This window comes from Zosterops lateralis, assembly GCF_965231275.1.
Source record: "Zosterops lateralis genome assembly, chromosome: 21".
Classification (NCBI taxonomy): Eukaryota; Metazoa; Chordata; class Aves; order Passeriformes; family Zosteropidae; genus Zosterops; species Zosterops lateralis.
In genome coordinates, this window is record NC_139781.1 from 5,257,075 (window position 1) to 5,281,469 (window position 24,395).

General features: G+C 45.2%; 1 protein-coding gene across 1 annotated transcript in view; it reads right to left on the reverse strand.

Annotated features, from left to right (window-relative positions):
- Window positions 1-8,572: 8,572 nt before the first annotated feature.
- HTR2C (5-hydroxytryptamine receptor 2C) overlaps window positions 8,573-24,395 on the reverse strand; it is a gene marked incomplete at both ends in the record, with an annotated part of 40,973 nt that continues 25,150 nt past the window's right edge. Inside the window, 2 exons of the mRNA XM_083876538.1 lie at window positions 8,573-9,405; window positions 21,486-21,686. Coding sequence (XP_083732664.1) covers window positions 8,573-9,405; window positions 21,486-21,686 — 1,034 coding nt within the window. The remainder of the gene's footprint in view (window positions 9,406-21,485; window positions 21,687-24,395) is intronic.

Genomic DNA, 24,395 nt, shown 5'->3' on the forward strand with positions numbered 1-24,395 from the left:
CTGCAGAGCCAGGGCTGCCTAGGGAGCCTGAAAGAGTCATTGTGCCACCAATGGGTCCCTATCTGATGTATGAAGCCCAGAAGAAAATGTCTTGTCTTTTATCTGATGATATTCCAGTTCTCAACTGTTGAAATGGAAACGTGTCCCAGCCTTCAGGACTCTCCAATTGATCTTGGCTGGTAGCTGCCCAGAACTTTGTGCCTGTGATGCCAATTTATTTAGAAACACTCACGCTGAGAAAACGATAACCTTGTTACCTGCCAGGTTCAGCAAAGTTCACTTTTAACAACAGAGAGCTTAAAAGGCCAACAGCACAATTTACTTAACTGAAGAAAAAGCAATGAAGTTCCTGGCTGCAGCAACAAAGAAAAGTGTTTTTAAAAAGTCAGGCAGTGCAAGCATAAAGCAGGCTCAGCCCTGAAAGCTTCTCACCAGTGTTTGCTCAACCGCACCAGCTGAAGGCAGCCCAAAAAGGATATTACCTCAATGTTGTTTCTCTCCTGAGCAGACAGAGACTATTTCCAGTAACATGGAATGTTCATGGAAATGCTGTTGTATAAAACAAAACACACGACTGCATGCAGTCAGCCTTGGCCTAGCCAAGCTGGGTGATTCTGGATGCTTCTGGGAATGCAAGTGAAATATTGCTTCAGAGAATCTGGGGCTGACTCAGGGCTAGGAACACTCAGCCTTTGCCATGCCTTGACTTCATGCTGTCCTGCGTGCAGGAGATGCACTGACTTGGCATCTCTCCTGCCTTCCTCCAAAATTGTAACATTTTTCACGGCTTTGCTAGGACTTGGAAGAACCATAGCCCAAAAATAGTGCTCTCTCTTTGGGGTGTTTGTTCCTCCCACACTTTGGTCTCTGGGGTGGGGCTGCTGTGCAGATGGCTGGCTTGGTGCCTGAGCTCAGCCAAACCAGAGGCTGAGGACAAATGGGCTGACCTGGGCCCTCCTGCTTTGCCTCTGGGATAGATTCCTGTGTGAATGCAGGAGCTGAGCCCTCAATAAGCATTTCAGTTGCTGTCACTGCTGCCTCACCAGGAAGTGCAGTCCCAGACCCAATACTCCAGTTGTTAGAAACCTGCTTCTAATCCCTACTTTATTTCCACCCTTTCTGTATATCAGTTCCTTTCTCTTCCCTAAATAGCTCCTCTCTCTCCTTACTCAGAACAAGCACTCCCTGGTACCCTGATGGAGAGCTTTTTTCACACATCTTTGGCAGCTAGGAGGAAGAAGCCAAGGTTTCTGCTCTCTTCTCATATGAGGCCCTGCCTGCTGTTGTGTCCCCACACCATGCTGCCACCATGGCTATTCTATTCTCTAAAACAAAAGTGTCAACTACTCACAGACCAACAGGTTCATTTACCCTCAAGGGGTAAAGGTCTGGCAAAGAAAATCCACAAGCCTTGATCATGGTCTGCTGCATCACTGTGCTGCAGAGTCAGTAATTCCTCCCTGCACTTTGCTAAATGCCATCACAGGACAGCCTGGTGCAGGACCTGGGCAGTTTTCTCCTCAGTACACCTAGAGAAAGTACAAGAGAGAACAAGTGCTCACTTCTGGGTTGTCCCACCAGTGCTCCAGCCTTGTGGGGAGGAGGAATAATCTTGACAAGAGGATCATGAAGAAGAAGGATCCTGGGGAGAGAGAATCACTGCTGTGAAGTCAGTCTGGATCTGTAGTTCTGTTGTTGGAACCTGCAGTCACAGTCTGGCTGGGTAAAAGCCTGCAGTCAGTCTGCACACCAATCCCTGCAGTCACAGTCTGCACACCAATCCCTGCAGTCAGTCTGCACACCAATCCCTGCAGCCACAGTCTAGGCAGGTAAAAGCCTGCAGTCAGAATCTGCACTAATCCCTGCAGTCACGTCTATCCAGGTAAAAGCTGCAGTCACAGCCTGCACACCAATCCCTGCAGTCACAGTCACACACCAATCCCTGCAGTCAGAGGCTGCACACCAATCCCTGCAGTCACAGTCACACACCAATCCCTGCAGTCACAGCCTGCACACCAATCCCTGCAGTCACAGTCTGCACACCAATCCCTGCAGTCACAGTCTGCACACCAATCCCTGCAGTCAGAGTCCAGCAGGAAATAACCAGCAGTCAGAGGCTGCAAGGGAAACCCACAGCAGGAGCTGCTGCAGCCAGAGTCAGTGAATAGCTGGAGTCAGGGTGGCTGAGCTGTGAAGAGGAATAAACCAGGACCCTTTTCATGCTGTGATAAAACAAGAAGTCTGTGTCTTAGCTCATTTCTACCCTCTGACAAGAGGGATACTGAAACAGGGGAGTACTTAGCAGAGGGGGCCAGACCTTGCCATGGCTTCATGGGTGAGTCACTGAGACCTGTGGATCTTCTCTGGAGACACTGTGGGACATGAACTGCTGGTGCCTGTAGGGAAGGAGCCCCCAACAGAGCTGAGATCTCTGCTGGGATATTGCACTTACCTGTTGCTTTGAGCAGTGTCATGATCTATGGGAAGTGCAGGCTCCACAGGAGAAGCACTGAAATCTTCCTCCCCAAATGTCACAGAAGATCTGTTCTAGCTGTCAGCCAGGGAAAAGGACCCTGATTAAAATCTTCAGTGTCTTTGATGAGCATCCATCACTGGCACCCACCTGTCCTTCTGCAGGAGGAGACACCAACATCAGCAGCACACACAAATGTAAACCTGCTCCAAATTTTAACAACTGTAACCAGGCAGTGGTCTAACAGACACTAGTTTACAGGGGTTTTTTTTAGTGTGTGAAATGAATCACAAATTAATCAGCAATTTAAATCACTCAAAATGCCACAATTAAATCCTATTAAGAATATGCATTGGATAATCTGGCTGTATTTTAATTAAACATTGATTTATCTAATTTATACAATTCAACTACAGGAAAATTCAGAACAGTGGATTTAACATGCCCTGTGTGGTGTTGCATGATTCATTTTTCAAGTCACTTAAGTGTTGGTACCCACTGGAGTCACAAGCAGCTACCATTGTCCCAGGAAACTTCTGAGGAAATTGCATTTATCTGCTAGGAGATCCTTTAGGTTTTGGGGAAGCAGAACATAAGACAACATTAATGAGAGATGTAACATGGGAGAAGGATTGCTCCAGAGTCTCGATTTTCCACAATAATTTGTCACCCATTGGCTGTTGTGAGCAGTCTGTGTAATTCTCTTGTTGTCACCACCCCAGAGCCACCAGAATTATTTGGCCTTTGTCACCACTAGCCACTTACCCACTCACCAGACCCCTCCACAGCCCCTTGGAGCTGTGGCCCAGGAGGACAGGCTCCTTTTCTGTGGTTGGGAAGTGTGGAGTGAATCCCACTGGGTGCTGGGACACCCTGTGCTGGGTCCTGAGACAAAGCATCGTCTTGGAGGGACCATGTGGGAGATCTGCCCAGAGCAGAAACCCTGCTGCTGCCTCCCTCCACATGTGCCCACACACCCTCCTGCTGTCAGCAAAACCTGGGACTTAGGACAGTCCTAAGCAAATTTTTTTTCAGTGTGTAGCTCATCCACTTGACTGTTCATTAAAGGTGTTCTAGTGTGGGTCTTTAATTAGCAGATGTGCTTCATTGCTTGTGTGTCTTGTATGGATCTAAAATCCCTCACCTGAAGCCTCTCCATCTCCATGTTGTTATGGGGTTGCAGCATCCCTGCACAGCTGAGAGGGGATGGCACAACTCATGGATGTGTCGTGACAGCTTCAGAGCACAGGTTTCAGTGTGTGTAAAAGCAAACAAGGAGAAGACCTGAGAGTTACACAAAAACGAGGGAGAGACAAAACAGATAATAACAACTTCATGGCTAAAAAGGAAAAAAAACAAAGGCTTTTTTTTTTTTTTTTTTTGGATACATGAACCTGCACAAACTACAATACCACTGGAACAGCCCCCATCTGACTATCAGCAGGTATATTTGATCTCCCCATCACAGGTTTCCTCCCCAGCTTTTCAGATCCTCCCATTTTTTTTGAGGGCAGAATGAAGTGTAGTGACATCTGTGGCTCTCTGGGATGTGTGTGCAGATGTGTGCACACATCTGTCCATCTCTGTCCTTCTGCTTCACCTGCACAAGGCTTGGTGCTCTGGTGTTTGCCTTTTCCTAGGAAAAAGCCTCTGACGCCTTTCCCTGCAATGGAGACAAAGCCAAGTGCAGTTCTTGGCATGGAGCTATCCTAATGATACTGTGACACAGGGAGGAAAGCCATCCAAGAGACATCTGCTCCTTTACCACATGACAGGCTCTGCTTTTGGAATGCACAATTTGTCTGCCACAGTACCAGACACCCTTCAGGAGCTCAGAGTTAAGTGGTGTTTCTGAAGGGCTGATTGCAATTTGCTTTTCTTCCTTTAAAGATGTTTCTTCTTTGGAATTTATGTCTCTCCAGGGCCCTCAGGGCTCCAACACTTTGGATGCTGACTGGGAAGAGCAGCAGGCACCCTCCACACCAGTGATGCAACTCTCCACAGGGCTCTCCAGGAGAAAGGCTCTAGGGATTGACATGAGTGTCTCTGCAGAGAAAACAGCAAGAGCCACACTGTTCACAGTGCCTGCTCACACATCACCTAACATTTACATCTTTAAATTATCACTCAGAGGAAAACTATTGCAGACTCTCAGTTGTTCAGACAATAAAGAGCTGAGGTGGGATGCCTCGAGACTCCTCAGCGTTGGCTCTGAACCATGTCACCTCCCAAATGCCACTTCCTCTGGGTGGCTGTTTCTCTTCAGCAAGCACAGGATGGCAGGAGCTGACCTTCCCCTCAAAGCACGGCCTGTGAGGCACACATGGGTCCCCAAAGCCACCAGGGCTGATCCCATGGATGCTACACCCCAGACCTGGCTGTGTGGGACAGCATGAGCCAGCTCAGGTCTGGAAACCAGGCTGCCCTGCCGCAGGGGTCTGTGCCTCAACACCATGGCCAGCCTTGCTTCTCACCTCGGGCAGGGGACACTGCAAGCCCCCACGGCTGAGGAAGATGCCAGTTGTGACCTGGGCTGCCCCCAGGAGCAGATTCTCCTGTTCCAGTCAAAGGAGGGGGGTCTGTTTGCTGGGGCAGAGGCTCTGCGTGTGTGCTGTCCCATGGGCAGCCAGCTCCATCTGGTTTGGGAAGCAAAGCAGCCAGCACGTCTCAGCCTCCAACCATTTCCAAGGAATTATCTTCACTTCTTCAGTCCAAATCAAAGCAAAACACTACCACAGACGCTGTTTGTAAGACAAAACCATACCTGAGCTGGGATTTGAGGACTCACACAAAGTTTCCAGCCTCAGGCAGGGCTTCTGGAGGAACCACCACAGTTAATGGTTACATCTCAGGAGGAGCAAAGGAGCTGTGGGGACAACCTGACTTTGGTTAAGTTTCAGACAACAACATCAGTCTTCAAATTCACATAGTTTAAAAGAAGTAAATTTTAACAGTTGTTCCTGGAGGGAGCAATTTGAAGAGGGAGAATAGTCGATCACTGCTTTCACATTTAACAAGTTTTGGGGTTGGGAGTGTTGGGACATGTGCTGACACTAATTCCTGTGATTAAGAAGCTGTGGGCCATACTTCAAGTATAGGTCCTCATCCTCATTTTTTGTTGGCTTGGTTTTTTGGTCAGGACATATTTTAACTAGGGACAGATGAAAGAAAGAGAGGGCGTGTTCACTTATTTATTTTCTGATAGACCATGGAGATTAAAAAAAAAATAATGAAGAATGAGTAAACCAACAAAACTTTCTTTAATAAATTAATAGCAGCATCACAAAACCCTGATGTGAATGACCCAAAGAAAGTTGGGTACGTGACAGTATTTAACCATTCAGAGAAATGTTCTCCCCTGCTGGCTGGGAGGAACGCAGGCGCTGTAAGGCAGGCAGTCCCCTTGGCTCTTCATCCAAACAAGAGATGGACATCAGAACGGGTCCAGCTGAGGTTGGCATATTTACAGTTCTGGCGCTGAAATTTTTTTTTATTAATTTTTTTTTTAAAAACACTTATAAAAATTCTGAAAATTCTCTGTTTCAGTTCTCATTATTTACATCCAAATATAGCAGGTTCCCTTTTTGCCCAGACAGCAGAACCGGCGAGGGTGAGACATGAAGGCTCCTATGCAAAGACAATGCCTGTGTGAACAACTACACTGAGCTGGAGGAAAATCCTGTGGAAAATGAGCTATTCACACAACTTACACATGCGCTAGAAGCTACTGTAATTCAACTTATTGCTAAATGCTTTCAAAGTCTGTGGTTGGTTCTTAAAGATATATATATATATGTGTGTGTGTATATATATAACTACAAATTCACATGTGTGTGTATATATATACACACACACATATATGTTTGAAAGAGATGTGCTATAAATTCACCCGGGGGGGGGCGCGGAATTTAAAATGCATTGTGATTTTTCTGATTTTTCTGTACTGTTTGAGATGATAAAATCTGACTCAGGGTAAAGGGCAGTTGCTGAAGGTGCAAGTTTGTGTCTCTGGCCAGTGGTTTTCCTGCTGACTACCTGATCTTTATGGAGAGGCAAGTGGGTTCCCAAGCATTCAAGCCCAGGCTGGCACATGGAGCAGCTCTGCTGCCTTCTGCAAGCAGTGAGCTGCACTGGGATACCTCATCTGCCTGCAGGGAAGTACTATAGATTTATCCCAAGAGGAGGGGGGTGAGGGAAAAAAGATCATCAACTTCAGTGCATCAGTCTGGGATCAACCCAGCAGCAGATACAACCCAAATGTTGTGTTTTGGTAGTGGCCTCAGCAAGGTTGTAGCTGCACACAGCAGTGCAACAGCACAACACCTCCTCAAGCACTGGCAGAATTTTCCAGTTCTTCTACAAGCTAATTTTAATGGAATGAAGACAGCAAGCTGAGAGTACAAGCAACTCATGTAAATAAAATGCGATTTATCCATGCCTAGTGAAAGCTTCTCTGTTCTGACAATTATCTTAGCCAGAGGCTGTCAGTGATGCTAAATGCATCCATGTTAGATGGGCACTGCAGCATCTGTGTAGTTGTTAATGAAGATATAAAAACCTTATGGGTGATATCTGGCATTAGACAATACTCCACATAAGGAGATCTGCATGAGAGGCATCACCCCAGGGGCACAGTGCCAGGAAGACACAGTGCCTTGGAGGGTTTGTGTACACAGGAATGCAGGGGAAAATTAATTCAAATTATACATGGTGTGTATTAAAAGCAGATTACTTAAAATGCATTCAATCCCAAAGTGAATGCTTTCATTAAAGATGTAAGTGGTGTTAATATGATATACTCTAATTTACTTTGGGACTAAAATGGAATCAATCAAATTTAAAAGTTACTCCAGATTAATACTCCATGCAAACTAGCTGCATGTCTGTTTGCCTGCTGTCCCTGGTCACCATTTGCTTTAGAACCATGTCACCAGCAAATGATTCCAATCACATTCTGGGACAGGAGCAGGACCCTCACTTATCCTCTCTCTAACCCTCCCCAGGGAGGCACATCCTGCTCCCCACAGCTTCACCCTGGCCAGCACCACACACAGAGAACCTTCTGCTCTGCTCCCAAAGCAGTGCTCCATCACCAGCACCGTGCTGGAAAACAAAAGCAAATGCTAAACCAGCTAAAGAACAACTAGATGTGAGAAGAGCAGAGATTCAGGCTCTGCCATAGCCAGAGTGCTTTTCCTCAGGTGGGTCAAAGCCCCTGATCCTCCAGTAGCCTGTGAAGGCACTGCTGGCCACACTGAGCACAGCCTACTCCATCCCAGGGCTGATGGTTGTCTGCAAGACCAAAGGAGGGGTTTTAATTAATACTGGGTCTTCCATTTATTGAATGTTTGAGATAGATAATTGGAGATCGTTCTGTTTCTCCAAGTCTGAAAGTGGCCCCGGCCAGGACTGCAAAACCAACATTCCCTGCCTTTCCCAGGGGAGTTAGAGCCTCCTGAGGAATGGGAAGAAAACAGTGGGGTTGGAGAGGAAACCAGAATCTAACAAAGGTCCCTTGAAGTGCAAGAATGACCCAGAATGGCAGAAGCCACTACACATGACAGGACATGTCTGGCCAGGTGCCTGCACGGCCACTACGCTGCTGTGATGTCTCTCTGCCAGGTTTCTGTAAAGTCTTTACACGGCACAAATAGGGGTGAGGATTTAAAGTATATATTTACTGTCAACTTGAAAAAGAAAGTTATACTGACCAAGTCTAATAGCATGTATTTGATATATAACTATTAACGTGCCATTCTGGACTCCAGCAAATTCCACCTGAGATAAATATTCAGCATTTTTGCTCATGCACTGGAAGAAGAATTCAAACATTTTGTCCATGACATATGCAAAGTAACTAATAGTTCTGATCTAGTATTAACAGTAAATATAGAACCTTAAACTTCACTGCAGTATATTAATATATATTATTTTAAGTACTGGACTGGAAAGACAACTCTTTTTTTCTCTTTTTTTTTAAAAAAGAAAGCTTTGTTCAGAATGCAATATTTACATTGTCCTTTGACCGACACTTACATTTTTACACCATATATTTTAGCTACAGACACACCGTAGCAAAAGTCCATGAGAGTCACTTTTTTACACACAGCTCACCCGTTCACTTACAACATTACAGCTGTTTATGGAGAGCTCTGAAGTCCCTGGCTGCATCTCCAGGCCCTCCTCAGCTTCGTCCAGTTCCATGCTGTTGAACTCATTGCCATTTCGATAGCTGGTTAAAGTCAGGTCTTTCCCATACAAAGCTGTCGAGGCCACGTTCAGACACTGGTTCTGCCTCAGGGCTGATTTTTTGCCAGGCCTGTACTGGCAGCGGATGTAGTTGGAGAAAGCCCTGCGGTAGGTTTTGTTGAAGAGGGTGTACACCAGGGGGTTCACCCCTGAGCACACGTACCCCACCCAAACAAACACATCCAGGAGCTCACTCAGCAGGTCCTTGTCACAGGCCTCCTTGCAAAGCACAGACATGACGTTGGTGATGAAGAAGGGGCACCACATGATGAGGAACAAAAAGAAGACAATGCCCAGGACCTTGGAGGCCCTTCTCTCGTTGTTGATGGACTGCATGGTCCCCTTACGGAAAAGCACTGCCTCCTTGTTGACAGGGGAGTTCAAGTGGGATGCCCCCTCGTGATTGTGGAGCATGGAAATGTTCTCTGTGTTGTTTTCCTTCTTGAGGCAGTTCACGCTGCTCCTCCTCTGCTTGGGCACCTCCCCACACATGAACACCGTGGCCTGTCTCTGCAGCACCTGGACAGTCAGGCAGTACGTGATCACCATGATGATGAGGGGGATGAAGAAAGCCATGAAGGAGCCAATGAGGACGAAGTTCTCGTCGTTAAGGACGCAGGTCCCATTGACAAACACCCGTGAGTCATCCTGCAAACCAATGACTGGAATAGGCATGGATATCCCTGGAAAAATGAAACCACAAAAGGAGAATGTTACCTGGACAGATGGGGCTCAAGGGGCAGCAGAGAGGATGAAAGTCCTGCATGCATTCAGCTCACTGCCTAGAGCTGTTTGAAAGAGAAGTTACTGCTTCCAGGTGAAAAGGAAAACATTCAACAACACTCCTGAGTCAATGCAGCCTAACTCCTCTTTTTCTAGCATTAATTGGAATTCGTGGGTGTAGGAACGGCAGTCACCACTCTGCTGTGTCCCAGCTGACCCCTCCAGACCTGCCAGTTTGGGGTGAGGTTTGAAATTACTGACATAAAGGTAGAAAGGAGCAAATTTCAAAGAGGAAAGTTTTGGAAATATGAAAGCATTACAGCTATGAAGATTCAAAAGCAAGATTCTTACAGTAATTAAAATATTCCTGGCAGAAAAATAGCCACTTTTGCCATGGCATCACAGACACACAGGAGCAAAGTTCTGGATCTCAGGGCCAGACAGTTTCAGTGCAAACAGTAAATGGTCTCCCTCAAATATTTTTCACACCTACTGAGATCCAAACTTCCTCCCTTGATCTGTGAGGCGCAGTCCCACATCAGGACAGTCACAAAACCTTCCAGAAGCAATGACATATTTTGGAATACCACAACCTGTTTGTACAGGAAAACACGTGGTGGGCTGGATCTAGTTAGAGAATCATGGATTCATCTGGTCCTGTCTCGTGTCTTTGGCAAGTACCACAAGTTTAGGGCCATGGTACAAAATGGGTACAAAATGGGGCAGCTGTAAGCATTATAACTTAGAAAATTCTGAAGCAATAATTTGCATCCACATCTTGTCAAAATAACCTTTGAGAGATTTATCTTCTTGACAAATCTTACAAATCCCTGATCTCATTTCTAACTCCACAAATACTCAGTGGCAGTCACTTTCTCAACCTGCTTTTCAGTTGAACAAAGTGTTTCTTGCTCCTTTAAATTTGCTGTCTGATAATTTCCTTTGACTCCCATCAGTTCATGAGAAGCAGTGAATAATCACTATCTGGTCACCTTTTCCACCTTCTTAGTGATTTTATAGACCTGTTATCATCTCTCCTGTCTGGCACCTCTTTTGGAGCTGAAGAATTCCATTCTATTCCCTCGCTCCCTCCTCATGCCAAACTCATTTTATGCCTTTGATTATCTTCCTTTATTTCTTTTCAAGTACCTTTCTGCTCTTCTAAAGAAACAAAACAAAACAAAACAAAACAAAAACAAAAACAAAAACAAAAAAAAAAAAAAAAAAAAAAAAAAAAAAAAAAAAAAAAAAAAAAAAACCAACAACAACAACAACAACAAAAAAAAAACCAGACATCTGAGCAGAGATGCAACAGAGGGAATTCCGTTCTCACCTCTGGACACCTGCCTGTCATGGAGCACCACTCCTCAGACACATCTGTGGCTGGCCATGCCCTCCTTGAGCTCCTCCACCCAAAAAATAACCAGCACTGAGGCCACAGTTGTGCCTGACTTGCTTTTTTGGAGTTGCTGTGAATGCCATAAACAAGTCATAAAACTAATTCTGTGAGACTCTGAATTTCTAAACAGGAAGAATTACATGCTAAAGGCATTAACCAGGGCATTTTTCCCACTCCAGCTAAGAGTTTTTCAGGATTCTGGGGAATTCCTCTGCAGTTTGTCATTACCAGAAAATTGCCATTTGGCAGAAATCAAGTGACAGAATTTCTTCTGAAAATTAACAATTATAAACGCCTTCCGTGACTGTAGCATGTGTTTTTTTTAGCTCAAGTACCAGTTCCAGGATTTGCTCTTCTTTCCCTCTACAGGCCAATGCTCATCAGTTCACCTCTGGCAAGGCAGCTGCCTCCTGTCTGATGTGTTACCTGTTACCTTGCTTGTGCCAATTCCCTGCCACTGCAATAACCTTCACCCCATAAATCCATCACTAAAGACATCATCCTAATGCTTTGGCTCCACCAAACCACAGGCATTTGGGAAATGGTGGAAGTTACACTGAGCACTCTTTACATAAAGAAGAAACCTGAATTAAGTCAATGGCATTACACTGTGGTTATATTTGCATGTATAATTTTATGCTTTAGTGCCCTCTCTAACACCTACCCTTTGAAATAAAACTCCAAAATTAAAGTTCATTCGTGAAGTAGTCATCATTTAAGTTGGTGTTATTGCTTTAGCCATGGGAAATGAGATGAGGTTTCAGGATATCTTCACACATAAACTGACATTTATGTGACACACATGAAGTACATTTGGGAAGAATAACCTGGTTCTGGGATATGATGGATATACAAATCAAGAGCACTGATGGCAGCCTGAAACTCTGCACGAGCATGAGACAGCTCAGCATTAATGACAGGGAATGAGGGGGGAGATGCTGTAATGGAAACCTGTCCCTCATCTCTCACATAGCAAAGTGAGATTTCAAACTGAGAATGCACAGAAGAAAGAGAGCACTAAGTTTTTATTTGCACTTTCTTCCAGCCTGGGAAAATCACATCATTAACAGCAGTAGGAAGAAAGATGCCCCCAGCTAATCTGGCAACACTCTTTGATTCAGCTGTCAGCTGGATTCAGCCCTGCTCACTATCCTCATCTCAAATGCCTCCTTTCACCTCACACCACTCCTCTGAAACTTGTTCTTTAATATATGATTTATCACCAATCCACTGCACAATCGAGTCTGAAAGGGAACCAATTGTGCACATACCTTGGGCAACAGGGACTGACTCAGAGTGAGGAGTGTGAAAGATCTCAGACACCTCAGAGGGGCTTCCTTCATGGGGGATTACTGCAAAATCACTGCTGCCACCCCAAATGCACCAATACCTGCCTGCAGACACAGCTCACAGCCTGGCCCTTGCTTCAGCAGGGGTGCCAGAATCACCCCTGAGCATTCCCAAGGCTCCTGGATGTGGATGGATATGGACGAATGTGGATGGACGTGGATGGACATGGATGGATGTGGATGGACGTGGAGGAATGTGGACGGACATGGATGGACGTGGATGGACGTGGAGGAATGTGGATGGATGTGGATGGACATGGATGAATGTGGATGGATGTGGATGAATGTGGATGGATGTGGATGTACATGGATGGACGTGGATGGACATGGATGGACATGGAGGAATGTGGATGGACATGGATGAATGTGGATGGACATGGATGGATATGGATGGACATGGATGGATGTGGGTGAATGTGGATGAATGTGGATGAACGTGGATGAATACGGATGGACATGGATGAATGTGGATGGACGTGGATGGACCTGGATCTCTGCCTGACTTGGGTTCTGCTGTTTGAACAAGCACAGAGAAGACACTGAGCTCCACTTGACTCAAGCAATGCACAGCACTGACAATGCAGTTTTAACTGTCCATAATTTAAGAACTGAGGTCAGCTGGGCAGAGGATACCAAAGTCCCCACAGCAGAGCAAGGAGGGTGAGTGTCAGAGCAGGCAGGAGGCTCTGAAGCTCACTGCTGTCCACAGTCTTTTGTCAGGGCAGCTCTCTGAGCCCCAGTGCAGAGCATGTCCTGAGCCTCTCCCTGACACACTCTTCATAAACAAACATCAGGCTGACCTGGAGAGCTGAAGTCTCCATCCTCAGAGGCATTTCACAGCTGTGTCAAATAACCCTTTCTAACCAAGGTGGCAGCAAATTCCCCAAAAGAGGCAGTGCAGCTCCAAAAACCTGCGAGGCTCAAGTGTTGCATACCACAGTGCTCTTCAGAGCAAACTTGGTTCTAAGTCTGAGCAGTGCATGGCACATCTGGTTTTGCCCCAAAAAGAGACAACCAGCCACAACCAGTCAGTGAGCCATGAACCAGGTCCCTGCTAGACTCAGCACTGGGAGCTCTGCATGCCTTCTGCCAGGGAGCAGCTTGAGCAGGACATCCCTTTACACCACAGCAGAAAAGGTGAATGTGATTTTTTTTTTCCTCCTCTACCCTCCTTTAGCTTCTGTTTGACAGAGCAGCAGGAAGCCACAGAGAGAGGGATCCTCTGGATTACAAATCCAATTCCAAGTGTTGTCCTAACTGCTCCCTGTCAGCTTTAAAGATGTCCTTAAGCCAGTAGAAATGTTCACCAAATGAGGCTGAGATGGTGCTGTGGACACAGGGTAACAGATGCTCTTCACAGATTTTAAATTAATAAAACAAAACCCAAATGGCTACAAATACAGATTTATAAAATATTTACTTGAGAAAAAGTTGGCTAAAAAGTCCAAATTGACATTCACAGATACTTAGACTTAAATGAAAAACAATATATTTTTTGTGTTTAATACTTTGTTTTCTTCAGTGAAAGCCCAGGAGACTGACAGAGATTACAGAGATTACTGAATATCTGTGCCTTTGATGGTTATTTCCACTAAAAAAGGGAGCAATTTCCACTCTTCTACAAGAACACATTTTCTCCGAGGACAACTACCAAACTAAAGAAAACAGAAGCATATGGGTTTACTCTCCTTTTCCACGTGTGGAATTGTCAGGGCTGAATACAAAAGGGGTGACATTTTTCTGCAGCTACAGGAGCTTGGGAAGGCCAGGGAGCACCTCTCCTGGTGTCAGCACTGGATTCAGGGTCTGCTGTGTCCATGGGAAGAGCTCTGCTCCTGCAGGTGGCTTTGGACCTCACTGCCACTCTCCTGACATTTACAGACAAGTGAAAAGAAAAAAAGCAAAGAGAAATCTGCGTGCCAAACAAGTCTGTGGTGCCACAAGTGCACCACTGTAAAAACAGGAACGCTGCTGAACATTACACATTCAAATCCATAGCTTTAACCTCAGATTTAAACAAACATAAATAACAAGAAAAAATAAACCTCATATTTAAACCAAAACAAATCTGTTTGGTTTCTTAACTGAAATGTCTCCCAAAGTTTCCTGCACGTTTCTCTAATTCAGACAGTGAGAAGCAAAACCCCAACAGCAGCCTCCTGCCTTGCAGTGTGCAAGAAAAGGCACTGGGTTCAGAAACAAAAGCTCTTCAGAGGAAAATTGAAGAATGTTGGCCTCTGAAGTGCTCAAAATCTCTAAAATTCCATCTTGTCCCCATATTTCAGCTGACTAACTGCAGAGCCTTTCATGTACTAATATTGCAACCATTCCCCTTCGGGGCTGGATTAAGTCTGGTTTTATCTGACCATTCCAATAAAACAACTGTGCCAGCCTTGTATTGGTTTAAAACCAAAGATAAAAGGGGGATGAACTTTGAAGGATCTCCCTGCCTGCAGCAAGTACAAACTGCAAACAGATGAAAGCCATTAGTGACTGTGCCTTGACGAGCTGCTGACCTTTACCCAAACCTTGGGAGAGCACTGAGCAACCTGAGCCCAGATGGAAAACCAGCAAACAACAGAAGACAGAAGAAAGAAATTATTTCCTCACCTGCCCTTCTATTTTGCTAAATTGCTTCTGTTGCTTTGCCCAGTGTTTCCAAATGTGCAGTTGACCATAGCTGGTGCCAGGGCTGGGCTTCCCCAGGCAACCCAACAGTGATGGCTGGGCTGATGCTCAGGGGCAGAACCTCAGACACAAACATCTCCCTTGCCCACGGGAACGGGGCTGGTGGGATGGTCTGAATTAGGTCAATGTCAGTCTCATTTCTGTCAGAATTTTTCACACACTGTCACCATCTGCTGCTGTCCCAGGCAAAATCTTTCACTGACATCTAATGGCAAGGTCAAACCAACCCCAGCACCCTGAAATCACCTGAAATCCCAGGGTGGTTTCCTTGCTACAGATTCAGCTTGTTACCGGCCAATATGTTCTTCCTCACCTTGGTAACTCTTGGTACTGTGCTAGGGAGGTCAACGACCCTCCTGGGAACCATGGAACAAACACTCAATCAAAAAAATGTCTTTAGATAAAATAACTTTGTAGACAACTCAAACAAGTGAGGAACAAGCAGATGATGCCTCAATGTTTTGCTCTAGGTCATAAAGCAAGTATTTCTGCCTCACCCACGACCAGAAGGCAGGTCTGAAAAAGTTTTATGAGCAGAAGGCAGCTCCACTGCTCCACCAGAGGAAACTTATAACCCAGCCTGCAATGCTGATGCCACCTCTGCACTGTGGTGAGGCAAACAGAAGTGATCAGACCACCACCACCACTGCTGCAGGCCAATCAACCACAACCCCCATGCTCACAAGAGAATTTTGGTCAAACATACACTGCCAGACATTCAGGGTCAAATGTAAAAAGGCAAAAAAACCCGAAAAACCAACCAACCAAAAAAAAAAAACAAAAAACCAACAAACCATTAATACAGTGTATTTAAAATCTCCCAAACCTGGAGAGGTATTGAGCTCCCTTAGGCTTTATTAGCATGCAACCATTTTTCTCAGCAATATATGTTGTTACTGTCCTTCTGCCTAGGCAGTTCTAATAGTCAGGAGTCTGTTTGCTTTTCCAGGAGATGGAGGGTCTTGTCTAACCTTTGCTTCACCAGTAGCAGCTGCTTTAGCACTGCTTCCTTGTGTGCAAGGGATGAGCCACTCAGCCAGCTTGCCTAATGGGAAAGGTTGGAGCAAAATCCCAGGAACACATTTTGACCTTCCATGTGCTGCCTCCTTCATTAGCAGTGTTTTTGCCCTTCTTTTTTTTTTTTTCCATGAAACATGTCCAAAGGTTTGTGTGCTAACCTGAAGCCTGCAAAGAAATCCCTGGGGTTTTGGTTTTATCCCAAATGTCAGAGGAGCAGCTACAGCACAGCACAGAGCTGAGGGTGCCAGGAGCAAACACATCTCAGAGCACATGGAAATGCCTCGCTGAGCAAGCCCCTGGTCCCAGAGACACTGGTGGGCAGAAATGCAAACCAGACTATGGGTTTGACCCACATTTCTGAGGGCCAGCCTGCCAGAAAGGTGGTTAATATTAATTAGCAAGATGGCATGATTGAAGGTGCCTTGAAAAATCAAAACACTTTTAATAAAAAAGGAAAATAATACAAAAAACGAAAACAAAGCTGAGCACGGCACTGAGACAAGTCTCTTGCTTGCTACAACACCTCAAAAAGCCTGGAGTTTCTTTGTTCTCTCTCTTTAGTACTTAACAGCCCAGGTGGGCTATTTGGGCCTTGGCCCAATGAGAGTAACAACAGTCTTGGAGTTCCATTCCCCAAGCCCAATCCACATTTCTGGGCTGGCTCCGAGCCAATTACAATGAGAATCCCACAGAACCTTCCAGCTAAACTTCCTAACATGTCTAAAGGTAAACTGAGACTCTTTCCCTGTTGGGAAGCACCTGCTGGAGGTGTGGGGATTGCATCACCAGACCCTAAATGTGCTCTGAAACTGTGACCTGGGGGAGGCTGTGAGAGCTGCTCCAGCCCCTCCTGGTCTCCATGCACAACTGTTCTGGGTTGCAGTGTAGGATGTACACAAAGTATTTATTCTATCACCATCTTCATGAACTGTTGAAACCAGGTGGGCGACTGTTTTCCCAAGCCCCCTGCCTCTTCTGCTAATGGCCTTTGGGGTGTCTTCTGCTAATGGCCCATTAACGCCTGGCCCATGAGTCACAGGGAACTCCCTCCAGGGGTTATCTCTGTTTAATGGGCCATCAAGGACCCACTTCACAATTCCTCATGCTATTGTGAGATGCTCCGCCCAGGGGGAGGAGCCAAGCATTCTCACCTGGATATAAGCTGATATGTGGGACAGTGCAAGGGGCACTTACCCACTGGATTCCCAGAGGAGCAGAGCTCCCAGACCTTTCTGTGGGATCACTGCTTCAGGAAGAGCCCCTCACCTGGACTGCTCCCACCACCCTGCTCAGGTTGTATTCTGACTCTGTCAGTGATCCTTTGTGTTATTGCATTTATTTTATTTTATTTTTACCTTTTTACCTTTCTTCTTATTAAATTATATCTCTGACTTGGAGGCTTTCATTCGTTTTGCTTTCAAACCACAACAACAACCCACCCTGAGCACATCCCCCTGCCCTAGGAGACCACAATTCCTTCTGTCTCAGTTCCCCAGACTGAGGATTATCTCCAGTGAGGGAGGGAAGGCTCAGCTGGTGCCTGGAGGCTCTTGAAGGACATCATTAGAGCAGTCTAAGCACGAGGCTGCTCAGCCCCTGTGAGAGACAAACACTCAGGGCAGAAACAAAAAGCTGTTGGATGTGAGTTCACTTAGTCTGAGATGAGTGATTACTGATCCACATTTATGCTTTTCATACTCTTTCATGTTTTTATAAATACATCTCCTCAATGAAACAATGGGGGATTTAAATTTCATTTTTAAACCTGAGCAGTTTATTGCATACACAAACCTCAAGTACCTACCTGAAATCAAAATGATAATATCATTGGTGAGACAGAGAAAGAATAAAAAATATTTCAAACATGCACACAGACACACAGACACACACACAAGTTGTGGCATCTGCCTATGGCACTGACACACAGAACAAAATTTAAAGGATGGCTTTATCTTGGTCACTTATGACCTAAATTGAATTTACACTGCTTCTGAGGATGTAAAAGTGTGAGCTGGAAAATTGGTAGCATGTGTAAATTCAGCACTCTACAGCAAATGACCAAACCTTGAACACCCTGGGAAGCAGAGGAAAATCCCTTCCAGGCATGTATTTGGGTCACCAGGAGCTTCAGAATAAAAATGGTCCAGTTATTTCCATATCAGAAGCAATATGTGTGTACCTCCACATCAATGAAGTGCTTTCATTGAGGTTTTCAAAGGGATATTTTGTTTATTTTAATATTAGCCAGTTAACACTCTCTGCTGTGTGACCCAGGGTTTGACTGTTCCTTACCCTGGTGCTGAGCCTGGGGGCTGAGGCTGCACCAGGCTCTGAGAGGGTCAAGTCCCCAAGGTGAAAACTTAGTAACTACACCAAGTCTGGAATCTTGAAACAATGCCAAGATTCTGCCAGCAGGCTCGAATTGATTTTCATTTTCAATTGTGAGGATATTTCTGTAGCCTCTGTTTTTATTTCCAGCCTCAGCACAGTTTTATCTGTCACAAAACTAGTTTTCACAAGGCCAGCCCTTCACAGCAGCCACTTGTTCTCTAACTGAAGACAAAATTCTTGCTCAAGTTATGTTTGCTAAAGCACAGGACAACTCTCTGTGATGTGCTTTAATCTGGAACAAGGAGGACTTTGGGAAAAGACCTGTTCACAAAGAAATTGTCAAGAGACAGGAGGACTCTCTTATGTTCTCCCACTTTAAAACCTAATCATAAGTTTAGGCTTGTGCAACTTGACAAATTTGCTCAATGAGCAAAGAGCTTCTTTTAGATTTTGCTGTCAGTGTTAACATTTCAGAAAAATGGAATGCAAAAGCCACTGAATTAGGATAAATCACATGCTTCTTATTTTGAATTCTGATTCAGAAACGGAATTCAGGATTCTTTGCATGGAATACATTTAAAAGTCTCTTAATCTGAAGCAAGATTCAGGAAATGCAAACTGACCAGCCTGTACTCAAGTGTTGCTTTAAATTTGATACTTAATCACAAACAGATATACACAAATTCTTTTGTGATACTTAACACCAAAGTGAGGATGAATTCATTTAACTATTTCATCTTCTTGAAATTAGCACAGGATTTCACCAGGCCTTCCCAAGTAACAGGAAAGGTAGTTAAAAGCCAGAAAAAAGCAACAATACACTCTGAGTGAGTTCTCTTTCATTCCATTCTCAGTTTATTCCCATGTCTGCCACATTGCTAAATTCATTTATGAACTGCAAATAGTTATGCAAAAATGAGCTAGATACATACCAAGAGTATTTTTTCTTTCTCCATTTAATGCAACCTGCTGCAGAAAGCCCTAGTAAAAGGGTGAGCCCTGTCATATGCACCAAGGAGGGTGGAAATCCAACAGCATTTCAGTGCCCTGTCTGGGGAGTGTTGATTCTGCCTGCATCTTCAAAAAAAAAAGGGATGCAGGCAAAGCCTCTCCTGGGCCAGCAGCAGCTGCATCAGGGAGAATGAACAGAACATAAACAAAGCCCAGAGCTGCTGCACACCCTCCTAGCTGTGATCCCAACGGGAGGACACACAGGTACAGCTGCACTCCATGTCCCTTCTAGCCCAGGGCAGCCCCCAGAGCACTGTGCACTGCAGACACCCCACAGACCCACTGCTCACAGTTTCTTCCTAAAGACTTTGGGGTGCTGGGAACAGCTGCTGCATCCATTGCCTTATGCAGGGCTGACAAACCATGTGCCTTGTGGAAAAGTGCCCTTCCATCTCCTCTCCTGGCTGTGTCTTTTAAGCTTCATTATTTCACCTGTTTCATATCCCATTGTAAATGCAGAGTGGTTAAACATCTCCTGGGGAAGCTGGGGTGAGGTGTTTGCATTGTACAGCAGCACAGAGTCTCCTCAGCTGTTCAGGCTGGGGTACCTTTCTCCTGGGGGTAGAGCAGAGCTCACAATGTGCCTATTTTCCATCATCATGAGCCTAGTCCTCACCAAATAGCTCCACAAAGAGACTGGCCTGTGTCTTTACACCTGTTTGGTCCGGCACCAGATTTTCTTACCAATGTGCTGAGTCAGTGAACCATGCATGAAGCACTTACATTATCCCTTGGACACAGAGTCCAAACCACTCGGTCCTCAAGGTGGCAGGCAGCCACCTTCAGCACTAGCCAAAATTCCTAAGGATATGTCTGCAACATCTAAGGCAGCACAGGCAGAAATCTGCAAGTTAGCCCCAAAAATGGCAACAGGACAGTTTTATTGCCCAGGTTTTGCAATGTGATTTATACATCTCAGTTGGGGGGGTGTCTATCAGTTCTCCCTCTGCATTCCAGTGCAATGTGGAGCACAAATTCTGGGCTGATTCTGAGCTGCCTGTGCAAATTGAGTCCACTTGAGCTTGTCACCATGTGACTCCGATATGCTGAATTCAGCAGCCTGCTTTCCCATGTCAAATAGAGAGCACAGATAGTTTAAAATAATAGTAATAATAGTTTTAAAAAAATCTTGAATGAATTGATTAAACCCATTCCAATTGTACCAGCTGAAAATTTTCCCCTTTACCTAGGAGAAATGTAGCAGGCCTGTGGCACATGAAAATTTGTTTCTAATATACCTCTTACTATATTCACGAGGAGAGAAAGTATATTTCCCCTAATTTATCTTTTCCTGGTTTTTTTCCCATAGCCTTTTCCCAGGGCAAACATCTTCAAAACCAGTCCCTGTAGCACCCAGGCATCCAGAATCATATTGCACTTCTAAAGCAGGCAAAAACTCGAGAGAAATTCAAATACCTGGAACATGCTTTTCCTTGCAGTACAGCACTGAAAGCAAAAACCACTTTATGGAACAGAAATTAAATGTTAAATCTCTGTAAGACTGCATTTTAATCAAGCACAAAAGGCAATAAAGCAGATGGAGGTGGTCATACAATTCTGCCCCTGCCTCAAATGTCTCATTTTTAAAGCACATTTAAAGACTTTAAAAAAAAAAATCTCCACATAATTCTCAGTATTACAGAGTCATCCTGCTATCATTTTGTTTTCTCTTCCCTATTTTACTGCTGCTTTATTTATTGTGTCCCATCAAAGCAATACAAACGTGTCTTGTATTATGCCTACCCCTCATTTGCTAACTCTTCAAACCCTCTAGCTCAGTACCAGCAGCAATCCAGCTGTGGCAGAGAGAGGCACAGGCTATAAAACCTGAGCAGGAGCAGTGAACACCTGGCTGAAAACCTGCCTTCAACTCTGCACTGCTTCACATAAAGCATTACCAGGACTTGAGAGGATTTAACTGCAGCAGTGCAGTGTGTGCTGGCCTGGCTCTGCTAATGCTCTTTCCTGCTTTGTTTACAGCAGTTTTACAGCACCACTTGTCCCTGTCATTGCTGTGAGCAGCACATTGATAGGGACACAGCAGCAGTGCTCTGGTGTGGAGCAGGGTGGTGCTCTGCCAGCTGCAAGGAAATTCCATTTCCAGTCATTCCTCTCGGGCATGCAGGCCAGGTAAATTAATTTGAGTATCCTCTTAAAAAAAAAAAAAAATCCTTAAATGAAAATTGCAGCAAGCACTATCATTCATTCAGACACAGTCAAGAGCATGAGGCACGTTGCTTACCTATGGATATGGTCCAAACTGCAGCAATTTTCATAATGGCCTTGGTGCGGGAATTGAAGCGGCTGTGCTCAATGGGATTGCGAATTGCTACGTACCGATCAAGAGAGATGGCACAGAGATGCATTATAGATGCAGTTGAAAAGAGCACATCTAGGGAAATCCATATAGGGCACAACTGTTTAGGCAAAGGCCAAGCATAATCTGAAACATAGAGAGAAAAGAAATGAAAGGAAAAAAAGGAAAGGAAACGGGTTGGGGAAGCCAGGCCGTCATTTCTGAGAAACCCTTGGGGGATTTTAGCTGTGTGACACCAGTCAGGGGCACGTGCCTGAGGAGTGGACAAGAAACCTCTCACGGGACTTCTCTGTGGGCAGTTCCTGCCTCTGGACACTCCATAAACCCATAGCCAGTTCCCACACATCAGGTTTCTGTGACCAGGAACTAAAGGGCAATACCTGCAAGTGACCACTTTAGCACTGTTCCCCACTCAACCTTTCTGCCATATCTTCACAAAATCAAATATTACATTCCTTTATAGCTTGCTCATCACATGGTTTTCATGGGTTACAATGCCCTTTGTGGCATTAACTTCACTCAGATCCTTTCTACAGCTCCCTTGACGTGTCTGTCTCAGTTTGTCTGCTGAGGAGAAAGGTAGCAGACAGTTTTTGTGCACAGTGTAACACATATGACACCACTTCACCTCCTCTCCCCAGGCAGTGTGCCTTGATATCAAAGGAATACTTGCCTCCTTACAGAGCTGCTGGGACTGAGTGGCTGAAATTCAAAAACTGTTTTGAAGGTAGACAGAGTGGGCTGTTATTCTTTACAGAAACTGTGTTAGCAAACAGAACAGACTCGATAGCCACATCTGACAGCAGCTGGCACACGGCTCATTTGGGTGCCTGCACTTATTAAACTCTTTATTCAGTGCTGAAGTACAGCTTGAGGATAAAAGTCACCCAGAAAGATCCTCAAGGGCTGCTGATATTTAAATCAAAGCTCAGGGAAAATTGATTTGTGAATGATACCCCCACATCAGTGTCCAGAATGGACTGTGTGAGATCAATAACACATCCTGCCAAGCTCTGGGCTTCTTATCAAAACAAATCAAGAGTATCTACAGCAGCTGAAAACATGAGAGACTTCCTAATAGTTGAATAATGAGATATTCTTCATTCAGAACATGGATATCTAAAGCAATCCTGAAGTTTACCCCAAGGATCAGAATCATCACTCTGTAGAATTAATGTTATATTAAGAATGGTGCAGCTCCATCCTACTGATCTCAAATGGAAAAGATGAAACATCAGTGTCAGAAATCATAGTTTGAAACAAATTACCCAGCCAAGAGAGACCTAGGATACTGTCATGCAGAAATCTGAGATGAACAGAACCAGAGTAAATTATTATGAAATGTCCCAGAGAAGCCCAGGAACATTTCACAATGAGCACAGTGGAACGAGGTGGACACATTAGCTCATTTTACCAGTGGGAAACAAGCAGATAAAGTGCTAAATACTCACCAAACCCACAGAGCCAGACCTCAGCTCTGGGGAGATAAGCCACTCATTTCAGGGAGTTTGCACCACATCTATTAAATGGGCTGTGAGTGGACTGAAATCCACAGCAGCAGCAGTTAAGAGTCCCTGTCAAAGGGAACTGAGGAAAGCACTTTGTGGCTGGTGCATCTTTACTTTAAAAGGCACCTTTGCTGTACAAATGAATAGAGCTTGATTAAATATGACTCAGCCCCTCACTATGATCAAATTCTCTGCCTCCTGCTCACCTTCACACTCTGCAATAGCTGAGGACATCGCTGCCATCAGCCCGCAACTGAGCTCAGAGCTGCAGCCAAGCCAAGCACACCTTGGTGTTTAACCAGACCTCAGTGAATGCTCTGGGGAAGAACAAGTCAGAAACCCCACAAGTGGAGCTGTGCTCCCTCTACAGCCCCAGATTTTCACTGCCAACCCACACTACAACATATCCAGCACACTTTAATTCTTCACTACTTCTCCTCTGAGTTGCCAGAGCCAGTTTTGAACTGCAGGCTGAGCTGAGCCATGAGCACAAAGGCCCTGAGTGTGCCCTGGTGGAGGAAGAGGTCCCTGGGAGGGGAACAAGAACACAAACACCTGCATAAGCAAAAAAAACCCCTAATTCTTTGTAAGAAACACTGATTTTTGTACCTTGAATTAATCTGAGCCCTTAAAAATCATACATTTAATGCACTGGTAGCTGGGACAGATAGCAGAGTGCTGAAGGGAATTAGATGAATGAAGAAGATCAGAACAAAAGTTGGCATTTCTTTACCCAGCATGGATCCAAACCACAGATTTTTTATTTTTGTCTCCAGATCTTTTGTGGGTGGTAGAAGTTGACACTGGCCAAATTCCCAGAGAAAAGCTCATAGAAGACTATTGCAGTGATATGACTTTGAGGTCAGTGTCAGCTTCTGGCTCTGGTCAGAATAAAACCAGCGTGTAAAAAACCTTGCAGGAAGGAAACTTCTGCAGAAAATTGCTTCATCCTCTAGGACTGAATGGCATCTCATTTGTGCAGCATGATCGTGACTGAGCAGAGCCTCTGCAGAGGGGACAGTGACATCCAGGGCTACTCCGCACATCAGGCAGATGGCCAGGAATGCCCCAGGGGCCCCAGAAAAAGCCAGGAAGCCTCCAGGATCCCTGTGTGGGGGAGCCTCTCCTGCCTGATCCGGGGTGCTGCAGTGGGCACAGCCTGATGCCTGACATTTGCCAGACCTGGGAGAGGTTTCTACAGCAACCACCTACCCAGCATTACTGAATGATGAACAAACAGCCTCTATTAGTCCTTCCTTCAAGCCTTCCAAACACTTCCAGTGACTGATTCCCCCCAGAACAACTTCTGCTATTGCAGTGAACCAGC